The sequence below is a fragment of the Trichophyton rubrum genome, assembly GCF_000151425.1.
Source record: "Trichophyton rubrum CBS 118892 genomic scaffold supercont2.2, whole genome shotgun sequence".
Taxonomy (NCBI): Eukaryota; Fungi; Ascomycota; class Eurotiomycetes; order Onygenales; family Arthrodermataceae; genus Trichophyton; species Trichophyton rubrum.
Genome location: NW_003456427.1, coordinates 2,816,507 through 2,838,869, shown reverse-complemented (window position 1 = coordinate 2,838,869; position 22,363 = coordinate 2,816,507). Strand labels below are relative to the sequence as shown.

Below are 22,363 nucleotides of genomic sequence, written 5' to 3'. Positions count from 1 at the left end.
CTTTTTTTTTTTTCACAGTACTAGGTGTAGTAGCTCTTACTACTAGTGTGGATGAGCAGACGTTCATGGAACCGTAGGGAAGCGACAGCATGTTTCCTCATAGACGGCCAGGATAGGCTCAAATAGTGATATATAATGCTCCGTAGGGTAAGGCACAAATTCCGCGTGGAGAAGAGACCCTCGGGCAGCTCGGATGAGATGGTTGATGTCAGATGTCAGGGGCAAGTTGGAAGTGGACTCGTGGACTGTGTGTGGACTGTGGACTGTCGCGGGAGAGCAGATATCCCCCTGACGGAAGGGTATATAAATCTCGACAAGGTCTTCAACCCGATGCCTGATTCTTCTCTCTCCTTTCCTTTCTTCACATCCCATCAGTCGGCTGTCCCACTGCACATTCTCTCACTCTCTTTCAAGTTTCTTGTCTGTCATTCTTTAATACTCCCTTGTTGAGCTTGGGGTTTTAGTCTTTCCTTCTTTAGCTGACATTCGTTACACCATCTCACTCTCTTGACCCTGTGCATCCTTCAAAATGAAGGCCGCCTACTTTATCCTGCCGCTGTTTGCGGCTCTTACTTCGGCACGAGCAGTTGACCATGTCGCCAGAGCCGAGAATTCCGTCAGTGAATGTGCCGACTTGTTGATGGCCTGCCTTGCAGAGGTTTCCAGCACCGGCCAGTCCAACCCACAATGTGCGAAGTATGAGCGTATGTCCAGCATCTGATACCAAATCAATAAATATTGAGTGCCAGGTCAAAGCTAACCATCCTATAGAGGATTGTGGTGACCAGTCCCTCCGCCATTCCCCCGTCAATGCCCGTGATGCTCCTGCTCCTGCTCCTCCCGCTCAGCCTCCTAAGGGCACCGCCCCCAAGGTCCCCGATTTCAAGGTGTTCTCTGCACGCGTCAAGAGTACCGTGGAAGCCCATGGTGGTGGTAAAGTTGATGCCGATCAAATGGCAAAGAAGCTCCACGATGCACTCTCACGAGGAGACTGTGGCCTCGGTTCCATGATCAAGATTATCCTCGAGTTCTGCGGAAAAGGCGCCGGTATCAATGTTGAGGGCATCTTCAATGGCATCTTTAAGATTATCTTCGAGCTCACTGGCGAGTTTAACGGTCTCCTCTTCCACGGTATGGCCAGTGTTGGTGGCATTGCCAAAGTCATCTTGAAGGTCCTCAGCGGCGTCGCCCATGCCGGTCTCAACCTCGCAGACTTCATTGCAAAGATCGTTGAAATGTTCAGCCACGGTCGCTTCGATCTTGCCGAACTACTGAACGCTGTCGTCTCCTCCCTCAGTCAGGCTGGAGTCCACCCCCGCCATATCGGCGAGGTCAGCAATGAGCTCATGCTGCTGTCCGAGAGATCCAGCGTTGCCGCCCGTGACGAAATGATCCATGCCCGCAGTCTGTTGGACATCCCCAAGCTGATTGCCGCAATTGTTTCTTGTTTCCCGCATGGTCAGAAGCCCGACTGGGGAAGGGCTGCTACGCTTATCCTGATGGTCGTCAAGGAGCTTGTTGTTGGTATCGGCAAATTCTTCATCCCCGGCCTCGGCGCCATCGCTGGCCGTGATGAAGATGAAGTTGCAGTTGCTGCCAGAGGCATCGCCATTGGCCGTGGTCTCAAACTTGGTCAAGGCGCCGACTGGCCCCGCTTCGCTCAGGAGGTCGTCGATCTGATCATGCACTTCAGCGTCGGCGGGCTCATCAAACTCATCATCCGCTTCTTCACCCTCCTCTTCAAGCCAAAGAAGGCCTAAACTAGTTACTTGACGGCCAAATTCGAGAATCTGGGAGCCTTGAGGGCGACTCTGCGGCAGTCAAATGACCATATTTATCTATATATACACCACAGTTTTTAGAGACTGGTGGGAAATGGATAGTTGAATTTATCATGGATAATGCTGTATATACCTTTATTTAATTCCCCTTTCTTTTAATCGACTTATTTCTTTTTCCTGTCTCTGTTTTCGTCCCTTAAATATGTACATATCCTGTACCTGGGTATCTTGTCGTACAGAACCAGACTGGCTGTTGACGTGGGAAACTCGCCTGTCACCCACGCTTAGCTGCATAAAGGGAAAAGGGGGGAAGCACAAGCCACTCACTGCTCTCGCGGTCTTCCTTCACTCTTAATATTCATCTGCATTCCGTCGTCTCATCGTCCCATCGTCTCGTTGACTTGAGATCGTGACGTCAGCGGCGTATCAGGTGATAATCAGCCACAGCCCTTGCTTTTTCGCCAGCCACGATAATATAACACATATATATAAGCAGCAAAAGGCGAGCGCGAAGGGAGGCGGACGGGAAAAAGGAAAGAAAGGCGACAAGAAGCAGATGCCTGCAGCGCGGAGAGCAGAGCTGCATGCCGCTGCGAAGACAGGCCAACAGGATGCCACGAGCATGCGATCTGATCTTTAGGGGGGGGGGGGTCGGTAGTTAGGGAAGAGACCAGCGCCCACGAGCTCGCACGTTCGAGCGCCAGCCTGTCAGTCTCATGCATGCATGCACTCCGTAAGTCTGTGACTAGTCTGTAGTCTGTAGCAGCCTTCTCCGCGTTCTCGTCTGTATGTTATGATGTAACCCAGTCCGCCCGAATTCCTCTCGACGGGAGCCGGACCAAGGGCCACTTTCGCTGCGATATCAGCCTCGCCTCAGGACGGGTTTCAGCACGAAGCGCGGTCTAGATCCTCAACCTCTGTCTCTGCCATCGTAGATCTAGCATCGACCTCTCGTCTCGTCGTCGTCGTCGTCGTCGTCGTCTTCCTGCTGTCTTCCTGCTGGCTGCTGTGATGCTGGCTGCCGTCTCTGCCTAAACCCCGGTCAGCCTGAGTCCAAACGCAGCGAGACCACTTACCTGCCGCCCGCAGAAGACATCTCCAGCAGCCGTACTCCGTAGACATCGACAATCAACCAGCGACGCCGCCCAACCATCCCTCCGGCCAGCCGTCCAGCCCGTGGAAAGAAAGCCTTCAAAGCCGCAGCTCGTTCGCGGTTGTTGCTTAGTGAGCAGCCAGAGAAAAGCAACTTTTTTTTTTCCTTTCGCTTTTCGACCTCAAAACCTCAAAACCTCCCAACGTCAAGCAAAGCAAAGCAAAGCGACGACAGCGACAGCGACAGCGACATCGCCCTCCTTGCTGCCTCTTCGTTGCTCCTCCCAGGCGTCTGCTTCTGCCCGACGATGCGACGCTCGCTCTGAACGCCAGCTCTTCTCTCGCTCTCTCTCGCCCCGTCGTGAGTCCGAGTCTCTCCTGCGTTGGGTCCGCTTCTTCACTAACTGCTCGACCAGCTCCCTCTCTCCCTCTCTCTGCGTGTGTCTGGCCGTCTTCGAGGCGAGTAAACGCCTATCTAGTTGGGCCTCGTGGTGGTGGTCGGTGTTGAAGACGCCGCTGTGTCTTGAGCACGGAAAGGCGTGGACCCCCCCCGGGTTGCGATGGAACTCCAGCGCTGCTACTGACACTCATCCAGTTCGGCCAGCCTGACAAGAACCTCGCAGCCACTCCCTCTGCTCTCTCTTCTTCTCCCTCTTCTTGCTCGTGTTCTTTCTCCTTTTCTCTCTCCCTGCTCTTCCTCCTTGCTTCTACGGCTGCTGCTCGGCGGGCTACCACAGCAGACTCTGCAGCCATGGATATCAGGGACCTCATCACGCCAAACTCCAGCAGGCAGGAGAAGGCTGTCCGCTCGCCTGCTCCTGTGCCGTCGCCTCGCCCTCGCTCGCACCGGGGGAACACGCCGCAGACGGCCTGGGCTGGCAGTGGAGGCGTGCATGGCAACGGGACAGGCCCAAGGCAGACCCAGTCCCAGGCACAGGCACAGGCACAGACACAGACACAGACGCAAGCATCACAGGCATCACAGGCTCAGATACACACCCCAAACAGCGGCCGGGGCCCGCAGACTCCCTCTACGCCTGGAATAGACGCCCTCGTCGAGGCTGCGCACATCAAGAGAGCAGAACCGTCGCCATCGACTGCCTTCCCCATCGTGCCGCCAGCCGCTGCGCAACACAACACGCCAACTCCTCGGCCGTCTGGGTACGACGGTGCTGCTGAACCCGTTGCCGATGCGCCCAGACGTGACTTCAGCAGCACCTGTCTCAGTCCAGAGGCCCAGCAGACGGCCGCCCAGTTGTACAGCAACATCCAGAAGAACCACTACGCCTATGAGGACCGCGTCAACTTCATCCGTCTGTTGCACCAGGGCTTCGTCGACCACATCTACCCGCCAGCCTCGCCCGACTCACACGGCGATCCTCACCGCTTCGACGTGCTCAAGGACCTCAAGGCTGCTCGAGAAGAGCTCGACAGCCTGTTTGCCATCGGGGAAGATCTCTGGGCCGAGTGGATCCAGGACGAGAGCCTGCTCGCCCGCACCGTCAATGAGCGCATAGCTGTCATGGAGCTCTGTCGCCGCTCCGTCGAAGAGGAATACGGCAGCACCAAGCTCTGGGTCATATACGGTGAGTGGATGCTCTACCTCTACAAGGCCTCCGCTGGTGACAGAGACGGGTCCGGCCGCGGCCACTGGTCGGACGAGGACAGGATCATCGGCCGCGAGGTCTTCACCTGGCAGTCCGTCGTCGAGGTGTGGAAGGCCGGTGCCGATGCTACAAAGTGGCGCATCAATGACTGCCATCTCGTCTGGAACCGCTACCTCGAGCTACTCATGCAGGACGTCGATGCCTCACCTTCGCAGGAACGAGTCTCCCAGCTCCGTGTGCTCTTCGAGAGCAGGCTGCAGACACCGCACGCCGGCTGGGACGACACCTTCCAGCTCTTCTCCAACTTCGTCTCCAAGTACTACAACGCCAACTACGAGGACCTCATGGTCGACGCCAGGAGCAAGGCTGCCGAGGCAAAGGCCATGTACGCTGCTCGCGAGACGCGCGAAGCAGCCTTGCACAGAACCATTGAGCTCAAGGACACCAATGCCGAGTGGACTACTTTCCAGGAGTACCTCGACTGGGAGCTCTCCAAGCCGCAGCGGAGAAAGGGACAGCAGCAGCAGCAGCAGCAGCAGCAGCAGCTACAGCCACTCCGTCTTGAGCTAATTACTTCACTTTACCAGCGCGCCGTCCTCCGTTTCCCCACAGACGCTACTCTCTGGGAAGACTACGTCATGTTCCTCATTGACGAGTCCATGGACGGGCCCATGGGCGTCTCACCCATCCCGGTGATCGAGCGTGCAACCCGACACTGTCCCTGGTCCGGCGCACTGTGGTCGCAGCTATTCATCAGCGCTGAACGGGCTGGCCTCTCCTTTGCCGAGATTCTCGAGCTCAAGCACAAAGCCACGCGTTCCGGTCTGCTCGACGCCGCAGGTATCAATGAGGTCTTGAAAGTCCACACTACTTGGTGCAGCTACCTTCGCCGCTGGGCACTCCAACCAGAATCCACAGACGAAGACCTCGACGTTGCCGAGGTCGGTATTCGCTCCGCCATCGAATCCGTCCAGGAGCTCGGCGACAAGACCGACAAGGCCGTCCCCAACGACCCGCTCTTCCACCTAGAACGCATCTACATTCGCTACCTTAGTGCGCGCGGAAGCTGGGACAGCGCACGCGAGGAATTCAAACACCTCATCCCCCGCCACGGACACAGCTTCGAGTTCTGGCTGGCGTACTATACCTGGGAACTCCTCTCATGGAGCAAGTTCATGCCCTGCGATTCTTCGGCGAGTGCATCCCGACGCATGCCGAACCCAAGCTACGCTACTGCAGTGTTGAAACAGGCTTTGCAACGGACAGATCTAGACTGGCCGGAGAAGATCATGGATGCCTACATTTCTCACTGTGAACACTACGAAGACGCAGACGAGTCTCAACTTGCCATTATTGATGTTCGGAAGGCCATGAAGGCATTGACAAAACGCAGGCAACGAGAGGCCCTGCAGCAACAGCAACAGCAGCAACAACAGCAGCAGCAGCAACAGTATCATCACCATCAGCAACTTGCAAATCACCAGTACCATCAGGTCCAAGATGCTGCTCAACACGCTCCGGTCTCGGCGGGGGCCCACCTGGATTCCGTGGAGCAGCAATACCACTACCCCGACGAAACTCAACTTGCTGGCAAAAGGAAACGCGAGGGTGAGCCGGAGGTGAATGGCACAGTCTCGAAGAGGGCAAAAGGTGGTGCCATCCCCTCGGTAGAAACACGCGCCCGAGACCGAGAGCATGCAAGTGTCATAGTCAAGAACTTGCCAAAGGATATCCCGCAGGTCAAGATTAGGCAGTTTTTCCGAGACGTAAGATACCACCGCCAAATACCCTCTAGTCCAAAGAAAAGAAATAAAAAAAAAAAAAAAAAAAAAGCATAAAGGTGAACTAATAAAATTATATAGTGTGGAAAGCTCAATTCCCTTCAGATGCTCCCCGGCGACTCCGGATCTGCATTGCTCGAGTTTGATACCCATGAAGATGCCCTGGCCGCGGGCACAAAGAACCAAAAGATTCTAGAAGGAAACCAGGTAACCGTTGAACCGGTTACAGATACTACAATCTTTGTAACCAACTTTCCGCCCACAGCGGATGAAAACTATATCCGTGAGCTCTTTCATTCGGTATTCCCTGCCCCCGGTTTCCTTGGTGTCCTGATTGTCTTCCATGATACTAACGTCAGGGTCCGTTTTTAGTATGGAGAAATTGCCGAAGTGCGATTCCCATCACTTAAATTCAATACCCACCGCCGCTTCTGCTATGTTCAGTTCATCTCTTCTTCATCAGCATACGCCGCCACTGAGCTTGACAAGAAAGATCTCGGCGATGGTCTAGAATTGGTGGTCAAAATCTCTGACCCGTCGCAGCGACAGGCTCGGTCTGGCGCTTACGAGGAAGGTCGAGAGATATATGTTTGTAACATACCCTACAAGACCACGGAGGGAGACCTTGTTGAACTCTTCACCGCCTATGGAGACGTTGAGTCAGTTAGGATACCCACCAAGGTGAATGGAGACACGAGAGGTTTCGGTTTCGTCACCTTTGCTACAAAGGTAAGCTATTTGCATAGCAAGTTTTTCTTTCTTTTTTTTCTGCTGCTTTTTCCCTTTTCAGCTTAGATCGAGCAGTTATACTAACCTCAGCTAAGGATCAATCAACCGCTGCCCTGGCTATGAACGAAAAGACGTTCAAGGGCCGGGAGCTAAATGTCCGACTCTCGACCAACACCGGAGCCAAACGCCATCAAAATACAATCGTCTCACGGTCTGAATCACCAGCCACTAACGCTCAACGTAACGGGACCAGCACCGCCTCACCCCTACCGGGCTCACTACCCGATGGCCAGAGCAAGGGCAAGGGAGACCGCCATCTGCGCACCCTGGGCTTAATGAACATCCCGGACACGGTGAACGATACCCGAATTCGTGCTCTTGCAGAACCACACGGTGTTCTGGTGAAGATCAATCTGCGGCCCGACCATCAAGGTGCTATCGTTGAATATGCCGACACGAATGATGCAGGTAAAGCCTCACTGGCCCTTGAAGGGTACGAGATTACTCCCGGGAGATTCATCCACGTCGGTTCGGTAAAGGAGATGTTACAGCAAAAGGCAGAGCATAAGATTGACAGGATCCCCATTGGCAAGGAAAAGGGTAAAGTCAGCAGCGCCACAACATCCGGCAGCGGCACTACTGGCTGCAGCAAGATGATGACCCAGCCTTCTGCCCCAATAAGACGACCAAACCAGTCTTCTGGCAGTGGGCGCAGAGGCGGATTAGGAGTCAAGCGCGGCGGATCAGGTATTCCGTCGAGGGACAAACCGCCCGGCTCAACGACTAATCATCATGATGATACCGACGGCCAGAAATCGAATCAGAAGCAGTCCGAACCCACGACGACACGGAATAAGACGAATGACGACTTTCGAGCAATGTTATCACAGCCCAAGTGAGGCTGGCTGGTTATAACTAACCTACCTATACCCACCACATATTCTTGTTCCTGCGTATTATCTTCTCACTCTCCTCTTTCTCTTTTGACTTCACTTCGCTTCACTTCTACAGCCTTTCCCCACCTTCAGTTTTCCCTCTATTCTCCCGATCATCCGGTGGCGCATATTTACGTTTCCTATCTCCATTCAGCCTCCTAGCGACGTGAGTTCACTCTAAAAGAAACGCGCATTTTTTTTTTTTTTAGCGCCGCTTTCAAAAATAAGAAAACTACCGTCCCAGCATCCACACTGGTTAACACACTATGAGATGGTGTCGTCCAGCTGTAACGGGTGAAAATTACATCTCTCTTCGCATTTCGCTTCCTACCGTCAACTTGGCATTCTTGAGTTGGCTCCCCCCATTTTATCTTTTCCCGATCTCCCTTTTTCTTCTCTTCCTTCATTTTCATGTCCATATACCGTTACCGTTACCTGCATGATGGAATGGCTTTTTCTCTTTACCTGCGTTCTTCATTTAATCTCTCTTGCTCTTCCTATCTTGCAGCATCGTACCTTGCAGATCCATACAGACACAGACACAGACACAGATATTGCTTAATTTAACTAATTGGCAAGCCGGTATAGGGAGGACGAGAGTTATGCAAATACTATGCTGTGTGGCGGTTTTTGGTTGCTGCTGGTGTTGATAGCGGCGGTAGAGGCATAATGTACGATTATCTATCTTCTGCTTGCCTGCCTCTTTGTTCATTTTGACTGAATGGGCGAAAGGAAGGCTCTAGCTAGTTGACTAACTACTTTACGAGTTCTTTATTCCAGCTCAAGCCGTGTCTATCTCTATGTGACCGATCATATTGCGTTGTATAGGGGTTGTTGGAGGCTCGAGGCATTATCAACGTAGCTAGATTTGGTAGATGCGCCAGCTACTTACAAACCCATCTGAGCTCCCATAGAGAAAAGGCCTCAAGCTTACCCGCCAGGCACCCTGGACTGTTTATATCAGCGTTATTAATGACAGGGAACAAGCAGAGTCCAACGTCCACTTGATCGAGTCAAGTGAAGGCTCGGACAAAAGAAACACTTCTGCCTTGTTTTTTCTGCTGCGACTAAGTAACTATAAGCATCACATGATGCGGGCTGGCGTCATGCCATTAAAGGAGGACGAGGAAGAAAACCTCCTAACAACGTAGCAGAATAAGAGAAGAAGAACCCGAGACTCTCTTGCAGGACTCAGCCTTGTCTATCACACGCCCCGAGACAGTGACGCTCGTTGAAGACGCCGGGTTGGTCGTCGCTTGCTTGTGTTTCTAGTTAACTAGTTCGTTGGTTGGCTGCTTCGAGGATCTATCAAGCCAACCGCCATCGTGGACTCTCGTCTGGTGCCCGGGGAAGGGCGAAAAAACTACACGGGCTTCTTTACAAAGACCATTCTCTACTCGTTCACTCTCTTCCTCTTCCTGGTCGGTGCGTTATCTCCCGCCGGTACCTGTGGCGTGGCAAGGGGGGCGTTTGTTGACAAACACGATGTATAGCTTCTTCGTTGACGCTGGTATCAATCTTTCTTCCCAAATGGCTGGGTTACTATAGCGAGACGGTGAGATGAATGCGTCCCTTGGTACTTCTTACATCCATATTGAGCAATGTAGCTAATACCAGCTGGGACCTCAACAGCCATCCGGCCAGCAGTTCTACCTCACATACGGCCTGACGAGACGATGCTCGTCCGAGTCCCCCGGATGCGACGAGTTCCCCAAGTATGAAGACTGTCAAGCAGACAACTCCATGTTTGGAGTCAGCATCAATCGCGTCGGCAGCTCTGGCTCCGACCTCCTCGCCAACCATACCATATCCAACCCGATATTCTGCTCGATGTGGCGATCAGTTGGGTTCCTGATATCGTTCGCCGTTGTCCTCGAGGGAATGACCTTTGTGGCCTTTGTCGTGATTCTGGCGGGAGGAAAACAGATGAGAGAAACTGGCTGGAAGATGTTGACGGTGTTTCTGGTGCTGATTGGTCTTGTACAGGCTGGCGGAATGGGTCTAGTGGTGAGTCCCTGTGCCCCCACGCACTTGTTCTATATATGTGCCTATCTATACCTCCCTCAGGGCAAAGCACGCCCAGATGACGCATGCTGACATGAATGGACAGTCATACCTGTTTGACAACGATGACCGCTTCTACCCTGGATGGAAGCTCGACGACTCGTGGATCCTGTGCACCGTCAGTATGTGCCTGATGGTGGTCAACGCGGTGGCAATGTACACGATAGCCCGAGTGCTGCCAAATGAAGGCGGCTACGAGTTGATAGCTGACCACGACTAAGATCGAACCCAGCCGACCTTTTTCTTTACAACTTTTCGTCTCTCCTCTCTATCATTTTTTCGTGTCTTTATCTTTATCATCGTCTTTCTTTTGATGCTTTTATATTTCCCTTTTCGGCGTTCTCGTTTAAGGTTTCCACGTGAGTTGATGCGTGTGTTACATAATCAGACACGGTTAAATAAATACTCCGATTCCGTTCCCTTTTCGGAAGTGGGCGTTTTTTTTATCAACTTCAACTTCAACTTTTCTTCTTCTTCTTCTTCTTCTTTCATCCTGCGGTTTTCGATTCTCCTGTCTTGACGCAGTTGATACCTCTGAAAGACATGTTGGCAGCGAGGATATTTCTTTGAAATCACAGGACGGCTGGGTTAACGACGGCTTTTTCAGGCGATGGTCGATCTTCGGGCCGGCGTTTCACTTCCAAACTCAGCGCCTTGCTCCGTGGTGGTTCCTGAATGACCGTCAAGACTAGCCAGCTGTTTATATCCATCCAGAAGAGCTGCTGCTTGTTGATCTCCGTCCATCACATCCTGCTGCCGAACCACTCTCTGCAGTTACCACGGCGTTGTTGCCTGCCTCGTGATGGCGTTTGGCCCTCACGGTGGGGAGAACCAGGTTCATTTGTGGCCAAGGATGCGCGGATGGGGCGAGACGAGCTTTTCGCTGACGTTTCATTCCGGGGACCCCAGCGATACCCCAGACCTTATCAGCTTCATGCACGCAACCCGTGCAAGGCCCAGTATTGAAGCGCGCTTCGGTCTGTTTCGGCCTTTTATACCCCAAAGGACAGCCGCTTGAGATAAATGATGCTGGGGATTGTCCCAGGACAGGTTTATACATTCTTCTCAGATAAAGTGCTTATAATAATACCCCCCTTCGACTCTCCAAGGGGAAGTGTTCAGTCCTCTCGTATTCCCTAGGTTACACTGTCCATACGGAAGTGACGCGGAAAAATATACAAGTCCTTGTATATTTACGGAGTTTAAGTGCTCATGATCAGCCGCTTTTCATCCTATCATGGCACTCTTGGCAGACAGCTCTCGTGTCCCTGGTCATGGAACTCCTCCTTCACGTCCTTCCTAGCTGGTGGCTGACGGGCGTTGATCCTCCTATAACATGGACGATCTGGTGCCTGAACGGAGCGTCTCTCCTCGGCCCCGCTGCCCCAGATTGCAACTGCATCAGTCCACTCCTAGGCCTTATTTCTTATTACTCTCTTCTGAACGTGAGTAAGTAGAGGCACGGGATGGCCCTGAGTATAAATATAGCCGTCTCAAAGCCGTGGAAAAGATACATATTAAAGCTCGTACCTTTCCACTTCCTTTCAGATTCTTTTCTCTTTCCTTCCTTCTATTCGGTCAGCTGGCAGGATACGAATTCTTACCGTTCTTGATACATACTTTATCTTTATTATTTCAGTTGTTTTTAGTATCCAATTCAATATGAAGGTCTCTGCTATCGCTGCTGTTGCTGCTCTCGCAGCAGTCGCTGTTGCTGGCCCCGTTCGCCCATCGGGTGATAAGTACTTGATCGAGCTTGGCCCAGGAAAGACGCAATGGGTTACCAAGGATCAGAAGCACAAGATGAGGGCTGTACGTTGTCCCATTGTATTAGTAACCGAAAAACAGGAAGCTATTCTTGCTAACGTGCCTAGGCTGGACAAACCTTCATTGATATCACCAATGAAATTGGCACTAACTTCGTCGCGTCCAAGCCAGTGGCTGCCAACTACCCCAAACAGATTGCCCACTCCTCCATGGTTTCGTCCATGATCGCCAACCTCTCCAAGGAGAACCTCATGCGTGACCTGCAGGCCATGTCTGAGTTCAACAACCGCTACTATGAATCTCAGACCGGTGTTGAGTCTGCCAACTGGCTGATGGAGCAAGTCAAGAAGGTCATTGACGAGTCTGGTGCCCAGGGTGCTAAGGTGGAGAAGATCGAGAACCAATTCAACCAATTCAACATCATTGCCACCGTCCCTGGATCATCTGAGTCCACTGTTATTGTCGGAGCTCACCAGGATAGTATCAACCAGGAGGATCCTATGGGCGGCCGTGCCCCAGGCGCTGATGACAACGGAAGTGGATCCGTTGTTGTTCTTGAAGCTCTTCGAGGAGTTTTGGGCTCCAAGGCCTTCCGCGCCGCTAACAACACCAACACCCTCGAGTTCCACTGGTATGCGGGTGAAGAAGGTGGCCTCTTGGGCTCCCAGACTGTCTTCAGCAAGTACAAGAGCGATGGCCGTCAGGTCAAGGCTATGCTTAACCAGGATCTTGCTGGTTTCAAGGGCCAGGGCCAGGAGCAGTTTGGCCTCATTACCGATAACACCAACCAGGAGCTAAACCAATTCTGCAAGATGATTGTTGAGAAAGTAAGTCTATAACCTACCAGCGTAACTCGTACCTACTCGTATTTTCTCTGTTCTAACATCACAAACCATATAGTATGCCTCCATCCCAATCGTCGACACCGAGTGTGGATATGCCTGCTCTGACCACGCCTCTGCTGACCGCAACGGTTTCCCAGCATCCATGGTTGCCGAAACCGCTTTCGAAGACTCCAACCCACACATTCACTCTGCTGACGACACCGTTGAATACCTCGACTTCGACCACATGCTCGAGCACGCCAAAGTTGCTCTTGGCTTCATGACCGAGCTCGGCATGGCTTCCAACTTGTAAATGCCCCTTCCCTTAATGACCATTCTCGTAGATTCTGTCGACCGGAATCTACATTTTGAGAAATGTGTCTGTATATAGCTCCCCATCTTCGATGGATTGTACATAGTAAAAATAGAGCACTGGATCTACCATTGCAATAAACTGTTCCATCATAGATTCGTCAATTAGGTGTTGTCATATGCATCGGCTTTCTATAAATCCTAACTTAAATTGCCAAGAATGTAAGGCTCTATGGGTTATGTCTATCCATTAATTGAGACCCTGAATCTTGATAGTCAAATCCTCCTCTGGTTCCTCAGGGGCATCGGTGCTAGTCTCTATCCGAATGAGAACGGGAATGACAGCCCCGGTCTGCAAGCCAAATTCGCGATGACCAATGACGTTAAGGATTGACCTGATGGCTCCTCCATGGGCAGTGAGGGACATGAACGTGGTCTTGTCATGGGAGAAGATGTCATCAAGCAGCTTCTTCAGACGTGCATCTCGATCAGAGTCTGATTCTCGCACTTCAGGATCCCACAACATATCTTGTTGTGTAAATCCAGGCTCTATCTTGTACGTTGGGTAAGTACTTTGGATATAGTCTCTGGAACTGCGCCTGTCACACGTATGAACACCAAGTGTTTCCCGCAGGAGCTATAAATTTCTTTAGCATCCGAACCGCGTTACTGATAGCGTAACCACAAGTACGTATCAACTTACCTCCTTTACAGTTGGAATAAACGGCTTGCATGGAGGAAGCTCCAGTTCACTGAAGGTGAACTTTGCAGTAGCAAGGCATCGGTCCAACGGACTGGTATAATACACCTCTGGGAGAGGGATGGAGTTCTTCATCTGAGCAGCCCAGGTGTCCCGAGCAACTTTCGCTTGGCTGATACCTTCTTCAGTGAGATGGGCATCAGACCAAGTTATCGTTCCGTTGCCGTCTAATTTAGACCAGTAGTCCTATAAACTTGTCAGTAGATGGCTAAATGCAAGCGGATATATACGTACATCCCAGGCTTTGGTTCCGTAGTACGCTTCAGCGACATTGTGAAATCCCTGGCCATGTCTACCCAGGAAAAGGACGGCGAACCGAACATTTGAAGCCGCATGCTTGTTCAAGGAGCGGACTTTATGTTCGAATCTTCGCCAGGGGAGCTTCTTGAGCTCTGCATCCAGGGTCTCATCGGTATCGTACGCTTGATCGATCAACCCGAAGCCTTTCTTCGCCTATATACAATTGTTATAAGGATGTCGCCGAAACAGAGCGAGGCGTACATACATAGTCAAAGGTTTTTGGGTCAACCGCGGGATCGTCTTGCAGGAAGTATCCCGGTACAGTTGAGTACAAGATGCATGGTACGACTGCAGCGTCCCCCATTGCGAGAAGCGGGAGTGAAGTGGCTAGGAGGGTGAGGCCTAGAAGAATCCGCCCGGCCATGAAGCCGCTGTGTAGCAGTGTATAGCAAAAAAGGACGGATCTATACTGATAATCAAAGGTCTAAGGATACAAAGCCATAGGGACTAGATAATGATATCTAAGTTATATAAGGATAATGACGTTGAAAGCGATCCGATCGTTTTCCCGCCCTTAGGTAGGCTGCGGTGGATAGTCAACTAGCCCGGTGTTCCGGAGCCAGCGACGGGCCGGGTGTATGAATGATTGGTTCGAGCAATTGGACATAACGTAGGTGTTATTCGTGATGATGGTGATGAGCTTGATGAGAGCAGTTACATACAGAACTTGCAGCGCCAATAACTACACGGACAGAGGAGCCTCCTAAGTAATGGTCTTGACGCCGTGATAGTCCTAAGGGGTAACAAACGGCAACTAGATTCGAGCCCTGGCTAGTTCTTGAGTACCTAAGGACCAGAAGGCTTGTAGATAGAGTAATCGTAGGCTTAAAAAGAGCTTGATAGTAATAATAGTTGTTATATATTCTAAGAACTATAGTAGGAACTAAGATAAACATGCTGGGATTGTAGACGAAGGATGTTTGATGGAATCAACCCAGCGTAACTATAGGTTTGGTCCGATTCCAAAGTGCTCGTTCACCACCACGGGTGGTGTCTATTGGTCTGCCGCCTTGATATCTTCTATGCCCTTGTAAAACGCATCGAGGATGGCGTCATATAGCATATCTGGCTTGATCGGCGTCCCAGTGAAGATATCACCATTGTGGATAGGAAATAAGACCTGCCGTAGCGTCCTGCACAGCGGTTTAACAGCCTCCAACTCAGGGGGGAACTCCCATAGGAGATACTCAAAAGTTTTGGCTCCCATATGACCCGCCTTACAGCTAGCAATCTTGATATAGGTCCCCGTGTACCATTCATTCAGGAAACTGTCCCCCGGCTTTTCCTTCAGTCGGTTGAAACGTTTCCACCCGTTATGGGCGCACTGCCAGATAAGTACGTAGAAGAAGGACTCGAGATCGTGCCGGTATGTATGGTCAACATTACGAAGCACCTCGATGGCCATGAATTCCATTGTGCCGGTCTGGCGTCGGGCCCCGCTTCGGGTACCGATTTCTTTGGCGAGATCCAGGTCGATAAGCATGCCCGAGTGGCCGTTGGCGGTCCCTGGGTTCGTAATGATGATATTGTTCTCAGAAATGTCTCGGTGTAGAATATTTCCCTGTGTGTAAAGGGATCGATGGGCCTTGATCGCGTCACAGAGTGACTTCAAAAGCTCAGTAGGTGAATGGTATTCATAGATCGGCCGGCCAGCCGGCGAGATGACCAGGCAGCGAAATATCCGGTTATCATAGAGCTCTTCACCATCCTTGTCAAAGAGGCTGGGATTCCCTACTGGCTGGACCTCGAACGTTACTTCGTTCTCCTGCTGACCGCGCAACCGTTTCGACGTCTGTGTGCTTTTATCCGGAGATCTGCGTTTTCGGCTGGTCTGTTTGTCGCTGGTGCTTGGATGAAGCCGAGTGGACGACCGTGATCGAGGGTCGTTGGAGTGAGACGGATGGAAGGAGGAGGCTCTGCGGCTGCTGCTTTTAAAGACATGGCGCTTCTTGAAGGACAAGCCGTCTCGGAGGGTGGAAATGTCTGTGATATCACGGAAAGCGACGACCTCTGCGACTCCCCTGACCCCCCTTTCTTGCGCCAGTTTGAGAAGCTCCTTTTCGCTTGCCCGCTTGTCTGATGTCCACGAGAACTTGGCCACGCCTTGCACCTTGCCATCGACATTGGCAAGAAAGCAGGTTGTCCCCCGGCACACAATGGCGCTCTGATAGCTGAGCAGCTTCGGGTTCAGCTGCACGACTGTCTCCTCGCCGCTAACGGTCTCAACAGTGATCGTGCTGGTGCCGCTACCGTCCTGTGTGATGAAGGTGTCCAGCCCCAGCTCCTCGTCGGTCATCATCGCGTAGCCCAAGATTATCTGATAAAAGAGCCTCGGGTCCTCGTGCACATTAAAAGAGCCCGAGCTGAAAGGACCTGAGCGATCCCATATCCACGCCTCCATCTTCGTTCCACAGACAGCAAAGGCGTGGACGAATCGACGTGTCGGCTGGGCTTTGAAGACCTCCCGTATATACCGCGCCATCTGCAGCAGCGCACCTTTGCTCCTGATCTCTGCCTCAGACTTTTTCAGCTCGCCAACGACCCGGATATCCTTCCAGTTGTGCTTCCCACCGATGTCACCCGCGCTTCGGTCCCTGAGGAGGAGATCGATCTGGCGGTCCGCGTCTGAGCCAGTGAGATCGCTCTTGCTCGCCGTGGTGAAGTAGACGCTTCGTGCATCCGACAGAAACTCGTCCTGGAATCCAAACCACCAGTCAAGGGCGTCTTTCTCTGCTGGGGGATCAGGAAAGCTGGGCCATCTGCTGTCGTCTCCGGAGCCGAGGGCACGACAAGCTGCATTGTCTGCCTGTGTGTTCCAGTCTTTTCCTTCAAAGTATTTTTTAAAGAAACCCTCAACATTCCGGTGAGTACAGTCCTCAATCTCCTCAAAGAGCCTTTCTTCCACCAGCCGGCGCGTCTGCTCTGACCCTCTCTGCGACGACGATGTAGACCTGAACGGCGTGCTATCAAATGACGGAGGGATGCTCGGGGGAGTGGCTGGAGAGATCGTAGCGATAAGGTCGAGGACCGCATTCCAGATGTCAGAATCCGATGCTTTCTGAAGAGCAAGCTGTGTTAACGAGCGGTAGTCTTCGTAGCAGAAATCCCCTTCCTGTATGCGTGTAAATAACCGTGACAGCTCCGAGGCCACGTTTTTGCTACTAGTTCGAGGCTTCAGGTTGAAAGCTGCTTTCTCACCCATCAGCGCGACGAGGAGCTTCGAAACCGCTGCTTGACGGAGCCCATCGGGGTCCTCTTCGTCATTGCCGCCGTCGTAGGATGTTAGGGATGGCTGTTCGGCCTCTTGGAGCAAGCCACGAACACGGTCGAGCGAGTCAGCCAGGGGGTATTTAGCGATGACAGAGAGTTCGGCTTGCGATAGACTTGCCATACCTGCAGCGCAACCGCCACGGAGCAAGGCGGGTTGCTTGGAGGCCAGAAAGCTCAAGCAAGCCTTGGAGGATGGAAGCTGGAGATATCAAAGTCATGGAGGATCAACAGGGACGGGAGGAATTACTTAATCCCGAGGGTGCCTTTGGAACCTTAGGCCCATAGGTAGGTACCTCCTATGGATTAATGAGTTCAATCTACAATGTATATACTACACATGGAGAGACGAGAGAAATGACGAGGGATGAAGGTGCTTTTGATTTGATCCCAGTGTGAGACTCCCGGATTATATAGCTCTAAGCATCTATAAGGGGGAAGGATGGATGTAATTAAGCAAGCATCAAACAAAAAAGCCAGCGATTCAGAGTCACGGCGCCCGAGGTTTCAAAATAAACGGCAGAGAAAGCAGATAGGAGGAATAAGACAGAATAGATATACAGAACAAACGCTTCACGCGGAAAACAAAACAAGCATGGCAAAAGAAAAGCTGAGAGCGAAACAGGTTATCACATCAATGAAACCGTCTCAAGCTCCATCAGCGAATGCAAAACTTTTTGCAGTCTCTTCGAAGATTAAGCCAAAGCACCCTTGAAAATTGCCGATAGCACTAGCATACTTATCCATATGAAGCACCAAAGGGCGAATTCGAGTTGGCGAGGGGTGGCACGTTTCAAGCTGGAACGCACGCTGTCGTTGATGTGGGCCTGTATATACCATCGTAGGCCGGCGTAGGCAGACGATATATTAGAGGCTGACGGTTGAAGAAGAGCTGAGGACATTGATCCGGCGCAACATTCGTCGCAAATGGCGTTGCGGTTCTTCAGAGACTGGGAGTTGATGATGGTAGAGAACACCAGGTCTGTGGTACGCCGAAGGTGGGCTGCTGCGTTGGTACAACAATTGTTGTTGATATTATGTGCTTTAGCACTTGCAGCTGCCGTGGCTGACGACAGTGAGGAGTTGCGATCTCCGTTGCTCCATGTGTGGAAGCATGTGTGCTTCTGTTTGTCTTCCTTCTTGTCACGAAGATGCAGATAGGACGATATCTGCGCTAGTCTTGAACCGTCTATGTCGCTTGAACTACCTATATTGGTGCTGTGGCTCTGGCTGTTCGTGGCAGACTGGCCATGCGGGCATTGCCAAGTTCCATCAGGGAACACAAGCGATGAGGCAGTGCTGATAGCACGGCGGCCCTGGTCTCGGTTGCCGAGACACATAGTAGCGGAGACGCTGCCGTCGGCGCAACGGGCGTAGTAGCCATGGCCACCTGTGTCTCTATTGCGTGTGGGCTCGCAGCCGCCAGTAGTACGAGAGCGGACGCTGACGTTGCTGTCCAACACTGCCTGCGGCGTGATTGACCATCCTATGTTGCGGTCCAACACTGCCTGCGGCATGACTGACCATGCTACGTTGCCGGTGTTCGTGGGCAAAGTAGAGACACGCTCGCCCGAGGCCACTCTGTGGCGAGATACGCCCTTGTCGTGTGAGTTGCCTATATCATGGCCACTGTCGCGGCATTGATCGAGTTTGCCTTGCCGTTGCAGCAAGTATGACGCGCTGCAGGCCATGCCGGCCTCGCCCTTCGCAATGCCATCTGGCCTGTTGTTTCTGATCAGGACTTCGCCGTCATGGCCAAGTCCTGACCAGTTATCCTCTCCGGACGTTGGCGAGAGGGAATCGCGGGCGCCACGGACGCTAGGAACACGCCGAAGCGGCGATGTCTTGCGGACAGAGTGACGTCCCTTGGTATGGGATAGGATGCTGATAGTGGCATCGATGCCGTTGCTGGCGCCAGCGCCGGCCTGGGGCGAGGATGAGGCAGTAGTGGTGGCGGTAGAGGTAGAGACAAGTGGGATTTCCTTGTCAATGCAAGTGCATCTCTTGTGCTGCTTCTTGTGCTTTTCGCAGGCACCTTGGTTGCGGACGGCCAGGTATCGCTGGCGCTGGGTTTCCGTCCGTGGGCGGTGTTTCCGTGGGAGAGAGGTGGCAGTGTTCATGTTGAGGTCCATCACGAGCTCAATCCCTCCAGAGGGTGGAGCTGGGGGAGAAGGTTGTTGGAACTGAGGTCGAGACTGGTCTAAGGTGGGTGACTGGGAGGGCACGGAAGAGCGAGTCGATTGAGATTGAGAGTGGAATTCCGTGTAACCCTCCGAGGGAGAGCTGGTGGAGAAACTGCTGGCGCCGGAAGAGCTGGGCTGGGAGGACATGGATACCTGGTTAGAGTTGAACCAGGCAGCGGAATGGCCCATAGCGGTTGTATTATTGGCACCCGAGTTGAGAGCTGCAACAGCCTCATTGCACGTGTCACGTAGACGCTCCAGGTAGAGAGCAATGGAGGCATCTCGCTGCTTCTGCTTGCGAGAGATTGGTCGTGGATCGGCAGCCGCTCTGGCACGGGCGAGGTCCTTGAAGGCGGATGCAACTTGCTCAAAGACGAGCTCACAGTTATCTCCAGCAGTGGACTCCGGAGTAGTTTGGGTCGAGAAAGAAGTGTTGTCGGTAGTAGTTGAGTCGAAGGTGCTGAAATAGTTGCTGAATTCGGTGCCCAAGAGTGACGAGATCTCGCTCTCGGGGAAAGCGAGGTTTGATGAGATGTTCAGCATATCGGGAGAGACTGTAAGGTCACCGTCGCTGCTGGCCTGGCTGTCAGCCGGGAGAGAGCAGTCGGCGAGCATGGAGTCAAAGGCGTTTGGAGTAGCGGTGGCCTGCGAGACAGCCGAGTCGAGGGCGTCAAAGTTGTCCCACGAGCTGGGCGCGGCCATCATCAGCGTCTCGTCCAGGACGCCGTCCATCCACGGTTCCATCACCGGCTCGCTGAACATGGGCTCGGCGTATCCATGGCCGTCGGGAGTTACCATGTCGGCCATGCGCTCGTCGGCACGGCCGTAGGGAGCAGCAAAGGTCATTGGCTCAGCCATTGGCTCTGTATCCTGCTCACTGGGGGGTATAATTATATAGTAGGGAAGGTATCGGGGTTTCCTGTTGGTCTCTCGCTGAGGCCCTGGTGGGAACTGCGCTCAACGCTTGAACTGGACAGCCCGCGGTAGACTTGCGTCCTTGTAACTAGCACTGCAGCGCCCGGGCTAATGACTCAAGACGAACCCTGCAGCCGGCGAACCGAGTCAGTCGGCGAGACTTGGGAGAGGCTGACAGCAGCGAAGACGCGAGACGAAGATGACAGAAGCCGAAGATGAAGCTGGAGATGATGGAGAGAAAAGAAGAAGAAGACGAAAAGTCGAAGTTGCGAAAGTTGAAGTCGAGAAAGTCGAAGTCGCGGGAAACCACGTGAAATTGGCCCAAAAGGGAAGTCCGCCGTCAGGCGCAGCTCGGGGGCCGCTAAACGCTTTGGGACTCGACGGGCGCCCTCGCGATGTTTTGGTACTTCTTGCGTCATAGAAATTTTGCGGGGCGAGCGAAGTATCTCAACATAGCGGGAGAATTAGTCAGCTCAGCCGCATGATGACGTAAGAGCTAAAAATAGCCTTAGCCTCTTTCAACGTCAATTTAACAACTTCAAGACATCAACAAGACAGTAACAACAGCAACAGACAGCAATAGACAGCAACAGGATATCAAAAGGTGGCAGAGACAAGGAAGAGACTGCAGATGTGGACAACATAGCTGAGACAGCAGGGCTTCTTTGTGGTAAGATCTCCTACACTAACAGATGGACAAGACTTGTGGATACCCTTTTGATACCCTCTATGGATAGCTACGGCAGCCTACAGTGCTTCACTTAAAGTCCAGCCAGTGAATATAGAAGATGAATGATACCCTATGCCTCCACTAGTCACAGCTATACCCTGTATATACTATACAATTACGTCACGGCTGGGTAGTCTGGCTAGTGAATCTCTATTATCTTGGACATCCGGAAAGCAGCAGGCGTGACTATATCTATTAAATAAAGATACCCAAAGCAGAAATAGATAGTGATTGATTGCTAGATTACTATACTAGATACCCAAGATATTCAGTTATAGTCACCGCTATGTTTGTGAATCCAGGCTGTCACTGCAGTCTACGCGGATAGCAGCAGATAGTAACCGCAACTATTGAGCAACATCTCTTACCTTCACAGAGATAGTGACAGACTGCCACTCACTCATTATTAAAGTCAGTGAACTAGGTATCTCGGCGTGACGGAGTATAGTTAATGTCGTCCATGCCTGCTCCTTGCAACGCCGAGATCCTCAGCTATATAAACCCCTTCCTCCCCCCAAATTTTCCATTCTTCTTCTTCTTTCTTTCATATCACCATCCTCTTCCTCCTTCTCACCTCCTTCCTGATCTGTCCACCACCCCACTACCTGGTTGCAGATATCGTATATCTTCTTTAATAGCATCACCATCATGCCTTTTACTCCCCCAGCTCCTCCAGCATGGAGAAATGCATATCTTAAGTCCATAGGGACCCCGCACCACTGCACTATACCCATTCGCCCGCATAGCTCGAAGAATTTTATGCTGGACGAATGAGTCTAGCTTACCCCTTCCGATAACCTAGCCGGCCGTCCTCTAATTATTCCTTTTACCAACCTCTTTCATCGAACCGCAGTTAGAAATCAGGGTGGTATTATATTTAACAACACCGAGCTAGAGGAGTGGGCTAAACTTGTCTGGGAAACTTTCTCAATCTTCCTTTTCAAGAAGCATACGGTATTGGGATTTGTATGCCAGCCGGGGTAGGGTGGCGACCCGGCAACCACGAGGGTTTACCAGCTCTTGCATATTTTGATGGACCGCTAGATTTCTTTTGCAGAGATAGGCACATAAAGACTGAGTTAAACTGCATTTGCTGCGGTTTTCCTGGTCCTTCCCTATCAAGAGACGACCATTAGAACGATGCATCTATATCCGTGAAACCGAGAATTCCGTGCAAATGAATAGCAAAGAATGGGCTGTTCGCCCCCAATCCATATCCGACCCATCCCCTGTGTCGGCTCATATCTCGAAGAGCCCGAGAACCAAAGGGAAAGTAAGAACATGCATCATTGGGGGTTGTAGGACATCAACTTTTC

General features: G+C 52.2%; 8 protein-coding genes across 8 annotated transcripts; 4 read left to right on the top strand and 4 right to left on the bottom strand.

The window, feature by feature from the left end:
- Positions 1 to 194: 194 nt before the first annotated feature.
- Positions 195 to 1,992, top strand: TERG_02671 (uncharacterized protein). Its single transcript, XM_003237915.2, has 2 exons — positions 195 to 704; positions 772 to 1,992. The coding sequence occupies exons 1-2, from the start codon at positions 530 to 532 to the stop codon at positions 1,758 to 1,760; spliced, it is 1,164 nt and encodes a 387-aa protein (XP_003237963.1). The 5' UTR covers positions 195 to 529; the 3' UTR covers positions 1,761 to 1,992.
- A 996-nt stretch (positions 1,993 to 2,988) lies between these two features.
- On the top strand, positions 2,989 to 7,889 carry TERG_02670 (uncharacterized protein; the record flags this gene model as incomplete). Its single annotated transcript, XM_047747947.1, has 5 exons — positions 2,989 to 3,234; positions 3,290 to 6,246; positions 6,343 to 6,561; positions 6,634 to 6,990; positions 7,086 to 7,889. Exons 2-5 carry the CDS (start codon positions 3,625 to 3,627, stop codon positions 7,887 to 7,889), a joined length of 4,002 nt encoding a protein of 1,333 aa, XP_047603917.1. The 5' UTR covers positions 2,989 to 3,234; positions 3,290 to 3,624.
- Positions 7,890 to 9,489: 1,600 nt separating this feature from the next.
- TERG_02669 (uncharacterized protein) lies at positions 9,490 to 10,209 on the top strand (the record flags this gene model as incomplete). Its single annotated transcript, XM_047747946.1, has 3 exons — positions 9,490 to 9,501; positions 9,558 to 9,932; positions 10,036 to 10,209. The coding sequence occupies 3 exons, from the start codon at positions 9,490 to 9,492 to the stop codon at positions 10,207 to 10,209; spliced, it is 561 nt and encodes a 186-aa protein (XP_047603916.1).
- A 480-nt stretch (positions 10,210 to 10,689) lies between these two features.
- On the bottom strand, positions 10,690 to 11,049 carry TERG_02668 (uncharacterized protein; the record flags this gene model as incomplete). The annotated part of the gene is made up of 1 exon (XM_003237912.2): positions 10,690 to 11,049. The coding sequence occupies one exon, from the start codon at positions 11,047 to 11,049 to the stop codon at positions 10,690 to 10,692; it is 360 nt and encodes a 119-aa protein (XP_003237960.1).
- A 602-nt stretch (positions 11,050 to 11,651) lies between these two features.
- Positions 11,652 to 12,893, top strand: TERG_02667 (uncharacterized protein; the record flags this gene model as incomplete). Its single annotated transcript, XM_003237911.1, has 3 exons — positions 11,652 to 11,801; positions 11,864 to 12,583; positions 12,657 to 12,893. 3 exons carry the CDS (start codon positions 11,652 to 11,654, stop codon positions 12,891 to 12,893), a joined length of 1,107 nt encoding a protein of 368 aa, XP_003237959.1.
- Positions 12,894 to 13,142: 249 nt separating this feature from the next.
- TERG_02666 (uncharacterized protein) lies at positions 13,143 to 14,316 on the bottom strand (the record flags this gene model as incomplete). The annotated part of the gene is made up of 4 exons (XM_003237910.1): positions 13,143 to 13,529; positions 13,596 to 13,838; positions 13,887 to 14,105; positions 14,158 to 14,316. 4 exons carry the CDS (start codon positions 14,314 to 14,316, stop codon positions 13,143 to 13,145), a joined length of 1,008 nt encoding a protein of 335 aa, XP_003237958.1.
- Positions 14,317 to 14,946: 630 nt separating this feature from the next.
- Positions 14,947 to 17,343, bottom strand: TERG_02665 (uncharacterized protein; the record flags this gene model as incomplete). Its single annotated transcript, XM_003237909.1, has 1 exon — positions 14,947 to 17,343. The coding sequence occupies one exon, from the start codon at positions 17,341 to 17,343 to the stop codon at positions 14,947 to 14,949; it is 2,397 nt and encodes a 798-aa protein (XP_003237957.1).
- A 571-nt stretch (positions 17,344 to 17,914) lies between these two features.
- TERG_02664 (uncharacterized protein) lies at positions 17,915 to 20,435 on the bottom strand (the record flags this gene model as incomplete). The annotated part of the gene is made up of 1 exon (XM_003237908.2): positions 17,915 to 20,435. The coding sequence occupies exon 1, from the start codon at positions 20,258 to 20,260 to the stop codon at positions 17,915 to 17,917; it is 2,346 nt and encodes a 781-aa protein (XP_003237956.1). The 5' UTR covers positions 20,261 to 20,435.
- Positions 20,436 to 22,363: the final 1,928 nt, after the last annotated feature.

Bases quoted from the DNA above. Each gene is read 5' to 3' on its own strand.
- TERG_02671 (XM_003237915.2), top strand. From the start codon at position 530: ATGAAGGCCGCCTACTTTATCCTGCCGCTGTTTGCGGCTCTTACTTCG. The intron at 705-771 runs GTATGTCCAGCA...ACCATCCTATAG, and splicing joins ACAATGTGCGAAGTATGAGC to AGGATTGTGGTGACCAGTCC.